The 7016-nt window shown below is 50.4% G+C and overlaps 1 protein-coding gene across 1 annotated transcript in view; it reads left to right on the forward strand.

Annotated features, from left to right (window-relative positions):
- Positions 1-7016, forward strand: part of PLXNA4 (plexin A4) — a 378640-nt gene that overhangs the window by 20272 nt on the left and 351352 nt on the right. Inside the window, exon 3 of the mRNA XM_019646084.1 lies at positions 2727-2909. Coding sequence (XP_019501629.1) covers positions 2727-2909 — 183 coding nt within the window. The remainder of the gene's footprint in view (positions 1-2726; positions 2910-7016) is intronic.

Consider the following 7016-nt stretch of genomic DNA (forward strand, 5'->3'; position numbering starts at 1 on the left):
CTGTGTTGTATGTGAACCTAATGACAACCCCAGGAGGTAGGCAATGCAGGGATGGGATGGCTGTCAGGTCCAGGTGAGGAGACGGAGTCCTGGCTCCTGACGGGGCCTTGCAGGGAGCTGTCATGAACTGGCCACCAGGCAGAGCCATCCTCACTTTCTTTGGATGATAATGTCCCTCACCAGACCCCTTGCTGCACATAGTGACACAGCTGCAGGAGCTCATAGATCCCTGACTTTCGGCATCTGAGCAAGCAATGATTCAATGATGCCACTGCTCAAGTGCAGGGCATTGTTTTGTAGGTGGCTGTTTTATTTATTTGCTTGTGTTCTGCCAGCCAAGGGGAAGGATGGTTTTCAGTAACTCAGAAAAGCATGTCTGAGGGCTGAGCAGCCTGAGTTTCCCCAGGCCACTGAGGTGTGTGTTTGGACCAGGGGTGATGGAAAACTGGGGAACGTGGGCTGGCTTGCTCCCGGCCTCAGGGTCCTCCTGTGCAGAGCAGACAATCATTCAGACGTGTCTATTATACTTAGAAATGGGCCATGATGGGCAAGGCACAATTGCTATGGCAGAGGTCCTCACAGCACAGTGTAGGGCCAAGAAAGTCAGGGATGAGGCCTCCCCAGAAACCAGAGGCAGGAACGTGCAAGGTCACGAACGTCCCCAGCATGGCCTCCCTCCGCTGCCCTCGGAACACCTGGCGGGTCACTGCGGTTGCATCCCGCAGGAAGAAACTATCGTCTTCCCTCTCTGTCTGGATTTTTTTCTTCTTTTCTGTCCATCCCTTTCACTGTTCACCACCTGTCTGTCTCCAGTCTCATTTCCTCATTTTAGAAAAGAGCCATAAAGATCAGACTAGACCTTGAAAGCTCCCTCCTAACTTTGACTTCTGTAGTTTTTGTTTTGAGGGGTAAGAAGAAGTTGTGCTTGGTCTGGGGCTGTTGGACTATAGCCTGCTAGCAAGACCAGGGGGGAACAGAGGCATGGAGCAGATGTCTGCACTGCATGTGGCCTGCCCAGGGTCTCTCTAGCCCCACCCTGACTGCTCCCCAACCCCATGACAGGAAGGCGGGGAGAGGTCAGATGGAGGACTGAGATGCTCAACACCTTGTCCTCCCTGAGATGAACAATGGCTGTCTCTCCCACCCCTGGGAGGGCACTGAGGGCCTCCCTGCCCTCCCTCCTACCCCGAAGCCCTGAAAAGCTCCGAGTTGTCCACTTGGACGCAGCTCCCTGGCAAAAGCCTGCCTGCCGGTTTTCCAGACGCCTTTTCCTTTGGCTGGATGGAAGCCTTTAAAAAAGCGACACCTTGTATTTTATGATTTTATGTCACTCCTTTCTCTGAAAAGCCCAGAGACATTTACAGGCATGAGCTCTGTAGGTTTTATGGAAGCCCATCAAAAAGCAAGGCTTGTTTCCTTTATCTTTATAGAGTGGAAAATAAAAGTATGGAAGACGGGATAACTCTTCTAAGGCCACACAGTTCTTCCGAGAAAAAGGGGGGGAAATCCAGTGTATCCTTTGGGCCCGGGAGAGGTCTATGCCAACCCTGAGCTGCCCAGCGGTGAGCCCTCGGGGCACCTCACCAGCCATTGTCAAGGTCTTCGCCACTCTCTAGGTCAGAGTCCAGCTGTGACCCTCTGCTTACACTGGGATCTGGAGGCCTGGAATAAAATAGGGAGACATTCAGCTGAAACACTGTGGGGGAAACGGGCCCAAAACCTTTCCTGTTGGTTTCCTGTCTCCTGAAATTGTTATGAGTCAGGAGAAACAGTTGGTCAGTGTGTCCCAGAATATCCAGGGAATATTCTCCTTAAGAAATGCTAGTGAGTGTTCTGGTCAAAAATGGTTTAGGGCATAAAATGTTTGGGAAAGGCTGAGATAACGTTAAATACATTTCTGCTTAAGGTTTTTCAGATCCTGTAGTTCATCATTGGGAGCCTCTTACCTGGCGTTAGAATGTATTATGTTTCCCCAAATTATTTGCCCAAGGAACCCTTTTATGGTAGAGCATCTTGCGGGGCTTGGGTTCCATGGATCACACTTTTGGAAATGCTGGTCTAGGTCTGACGAGATCAGGGCTTGTCCCTGTTTGCAATGCTCTAAAAGAAATAGGGAGCCTGATCTTGGGAGGAGTGAGCACCACTGTGGCTTGTTCAGTTCACTCACAAACCTTCCGTTTCCATTTCCCCTTTCCCCAACCGATGGTTTGTATAGGTCTTTGTCATCGTATTGTCATCCATGTATTAATGTTTCCAGATCTCTCTTCTACACTTGGAGTCCTCATCCGTGTGTCTGCTCAATAGTAAGTGTGTAGATGAGGAGACCACACCCTCTCATACCTGAGCAGAGCCGCCTGGAGCCCATGGCCATGGGTGCTGGCCCAGTGCTTTCTGAGGTGAGGATGCTGGTGGACAAGCTAAGCTACCAAGATGGCGCCTGGAGGGCTTGTAGGAGGGACAGAGAGACCACGAGTGTATGATGGAAAGGGTCTAGGAATCTGTGGTATTTTTTCCATAGTCCTGCAGCCTACTTGGATGACTGTTGACAGGTCACCTAGTTTCTCTGGAGCTGAGTTTTTCATGTCAAAAAGAAGAGATTTCTACCAGATGATTCATAGCTAAGGACTCTTCTAACTCTCTAGTTCCCTGATTCAGTACCTCTGCCAGTTGCCCTGAAGCTCCCCATTAACTGTTCTCCTTTGTTTTGTTTTTTTTTTTGCTTTCAGCTGTTAACCATTGATGATAACTTCTGTGGCCTGGATATGAACGCCCCCCTGGGCGTGTCTGAGATGGTACGTGGCATCCCCGTCTTCACAGAGGACAGGGACCGCATGACCTCTGTCATCGCATATGTCTACAAGAATCACTCCCTAGCCTTCGTGGGCACCAAAAGTGGCAAACTGAAGAAGGTAGGAATGAGGTGCAGTTCCTCTGGTTATTGTGAAGACTGTCCCCCTTGGGATGGGTATGACCTCATGTTCCTTTACTACCTTGGGCCTGGTGGGCAAGGGGTACAGGTTGGAGCTAAGGGGGTATGTTGCTGTGGGCGTCACGGATGATAACCTTGTCACTCCTCTCTCTTTGTGCGAGGGTTGTGGTGGGAGTCACACTGGGAAGGTGTGAGCTCACCTCTTCCCTAAGCGTGGTGTGTATGGAGAGGTGTGACCTCAGCTTTGTTCTGCCATCCTGAATGCTGTACTCTGTCCAGCTTGTGCCTGTGGCAAGAGCATGATTAAGTCTGGATGGTTGAGGAAGGCGGACAGGGGCAGGGGACGCGCCTGGTCCTCTTGCTTCAGTCCTGGCTGGTCCATCCATCTGGAATTCATTCAGGGAAACAGAATGGAAGAAACAACAGGACCTGCTGGAGGTGCTCATGGGGCTAAGAACCAAATCATGGGACGAGGAAACCATGGATGTTGTAGGCGCATAGCAATTGCTCGAGGTGGAGCGAGCTGGTGTGATCTGGGGACGTGAGCTTTCCTCTACATTCTGCAGAAGCTTGATGGCTTTAGGGGCATGGGGTGACCTTGGCTCATCAGCAGTGCTTGGGTGTACCTGTCCATGCAGGACTAAGCTCTCACCCAGCTCTGTTCAGGCTTCTCATCTTAATGAGTAGGAGCTGGCCCCATGGGGTACCCTCCTGGCTTGAATTAAAAACCTTTCTAAGACTGGAGGCAGGAGGTTCTGTTTTCTGTTGGCTGATAATCGTCATACTTCAGGCTTGTCCCAGGGAAATATTGGTGACTCCACGTGGACCTCCCGCTTGTCCTGTTTAGGCTTCCCTTGGAATTCTCTGGACGTTGTGTCATTCAGGCTAAGAAAGCAGCACCGCCTGATCAGAAGTGGCCTTGATACCTACTTTCTCATTGCTGTGTTTCTGGGCATCAGCTTGAGATGGTCAAGGGCAAATGTTGGCTGCAAATTGAGAAGACTGTGCCTGCTCTCCCATCCTGCTATGATACAGCCCGTTTCAGCAATCGTTTCCTTCTTTAAATTGTACATCTCTGTGGAACAGGCAGTGAGTCTGGGGTATGGAGAGTGAGAGGCAGGGGCAAGAGTGTGCGTGAGTTGGGGCGTGTGCGTGGAGTAGTTACATGGCTGGTATCTGGAAGAGGAAGTGTGTGTGGATGAAACACTGTGGCGCTCTGCACAGATGGTGCAGGCAAATCCCAGGCATAACATTACCTCTAAACAGGTAACCACATATACCAAGTGTCAAATTACCAAATAATTTAACCAGTGTCTCCATAGCTTTAAGAATTGTATTGCGTAGTCCCCTGCCTTTCTGCAAAGAATATATTAAACACGACTGAAGGGTTTCTTGCTGCCTTGGCCTTCTCGTTGTTTATCGCTTCTGTACCGAACTGGATTTCATGGATGCCCAGAGGAGATGCTGCGAGACATAGCTGTGTGGTCCTCAAACCACTCCTATGTCCGCTGCAGCCTTCTGGGGTTTTCCTCAAATGCACATCATTTGTTGTCGCTCATCATTTCCACTTGCTGGCAGGAATCCTTTCCTCCTCCCTTTGTCTGTGGCTTCTAGCTTTTAGGGAGCTAGGAAGGCATCTTCCCAAACTTGCTGAACTTGTGTCTCATAAGCCTCCAAATAAACCGAGGAGGGGCATGCATAAGCATTAGAGCGGGGCCCTGAGGATGTTCCCGTTGGTGGTGCAGATGACTTCATGCTTCACCATGATTCAATGAGCTCGGCTTGCTGGAAAAGTGAACTCTAAATCCCAAAGGCATCCCCGAGGTATAGGGGAACCATAAACAATTCATACAATGAATATATGCAGTGAAATAACTGTTGACCGGCTTTGCCTGGCCTGATGGGTGAACGAGTGTGATTCAGAGTTAAATAAGTAAGCAGGGCAATTTGGCGTGCGTTAGCTCTTTACTCTAGCGAGCCCAATCTCAGTGCAACGGGGAAGTAACTTTCTCCCATGAGATCCACGAGTCCACGCACTGAATTTCCCACCAGGTGCCAGAGGGATTTTTTTTTTCTCTCTCTCTTTTTTTTTTTTTTTCTGTTGTCTGAGCTGCTTGGAATGTGGTGTCAGTGACATAAACATTGAGAGTTCAGGGCACATAACAGAACAGAGAGTTATGTTCTCTTGGGGAAGAAAAAAAAAGACGTTTCCTGGCCATGGCTGCATCGTAAACCCAACACCGTCTGTTAGTCCAAGGGTGGACTGAGGGCGATGAGGGCTGGCTCTCTGTCACCTGTGGGAGCCTGTCCCCTGATGGGGAGGTCAGAGTGCAGCGTGTCTCCGTGAGAATGGGCTGAGGACAACCCCAGGAGCCTGTGCCCAGAGACAGCCTTCATGGGACAGAGCCTGGCCTTGAAGTGTCCCCAGACAGAGGTCAGCCAGGCCAGCGACGCCAGGCAACACGTGACCAGGAGTCCTTATAAACTGCCGGCTAGCATTTCCCATCTTTTGTTTTGGGGTGTTTCTATAAGAACAGTCCTGTTGCAGCCCCCTGAGACATTACATTTAATTTCCAGAGCAGTGGTGGGACTGGTGAAGCATAAACATTTGAGCGGTAGGAGCAGGGGTCATGTGTGGGGGAATGCGCCAGCGGCTCTCCTGGGGAAAACCCAGCCATTGGAACCGCCAGACTCTATGCTCCACGAGCTCAGAGTGGCAGCCTTTTTAATAGTTTTGCTGGAGCCCGGCGACTGTTCTTGCAAACTCAGCAGAGCCCGCCCAGGGGGATAAGCCGGAGTTGGGAAGGGAAGGCTGGCCCGCCGCGCCTGTTGTTTGAAATAATAAAAAGCAAAACTGGCCAGTTTATTATTTTTTTTTCTAAACAATAGAATTTCCCACCGCCCTTGCTCACTAAGCGTCAGTCCCCTTTCCTTGTAATAACCCTGTCTAGTTTTGCCCAGAGGTTATCAGGACCACATTCACCTCTTGGGCAGAGGCCCAGCCATGAAAAGCTCTGGGGGTGATGGAGGGTTTTGCAGGAAGTTTCGTGAGCCACTGAAGCAGGCGGCGAGGATAATGGAAATCAGACGGTAGCCGTAATTACAGGGTCGGATTCTTTCTCTGAGCCCTGTAATAATCTCCTGTGTGTATCAAGAGCCATGCAGCGTTCTTTGCAATGTGACAAGGGACTCGAGATGGGGAGGGTGGGTAGAAGGGGACTTTGGCGGGTTGCTGAGAGTAAGGGAGTTCGCTGCGGGTTCCTGGGGTCCAAGAGCTAGACTGTAGCTATCCGTGGGCTGCCCTCCAAATTACTGACTTTTTGTGGTGTTTGAAAGGTGTGGGTCCCCGTCATTTGCAACCTTGCCTCGGATGGCCATAATTTCACTCTGTTAGTGCACACATCCCATGAGGCAGAGCCAAGGAGGTGAGGAGGGTGCTAATTTGGGTGCTTTCTGGTGTGTGTGTGTGTGTGTGTGTGTGTGTGTGTGTGTGTGTGTTACTGCTGGTATTGGCGGCGTTTTCCAGGACACACATTAAGGGTATGTGCTATAGAAATACAGCACATGAATGCTACAGCTCAGGAGGTGCCTAGGAACTTAGAAGCAGCCCACAGACTGCAATGACAGGTAGAAAGCTCAAGGCAAACACCACCCTGATTTGCTTTAGGGTGTCTGTATAAATCTGAAAACCTTTGACCCAAGTTGGGGTAACGAGGTCAGTGTCGCCCCAGGAGGACAAGCTCTTGTCTGCTTACACAGTTCAGCTGGAACCCGTCCGTCTCTGCCTCTCACTTTCCCACCACTAAGCGATCGTATTTTATGGCTGCTGTATAGCCGTGAATGACTGCCTGACATTAGTGGGAGCGACCAATGTTCATTGTGAACCAAAACATCATAAACTCCCACTTGAGGTGTGATTGCTCCTTTCGCTTTCTGATTGCATCTTTCCTGGGTGGTTTGCAAGGTAAACTGTTCACACTCATGGGGCGGAGCACTTTGTTGGTGAAGCAGAGGTCTGGCTGGCCCTGCTATGTGCTTCTAGGAGGATATGCACCGTGTGTGTGTGTGTGTGTGTGTGTGTGTGTGT

This window comes from Hipposideros armiger, unplaced genomic scaffold (genome assembly GCF_001890085.2).
Source record: "Hipposideros armiger isolate ML-2016 unplaced genomic scaffold, ASM189008v1 scaffold_97, whole genome shotgun sequence".
In the NCBI taxonomy this organism is placed as follows: domain Eukaryota; kingdom Metazoa; phylum Chordata; class Mammalia; order Chiroptera; family Hipposideridae; genus Hipposideros; species Hipposideros armiger.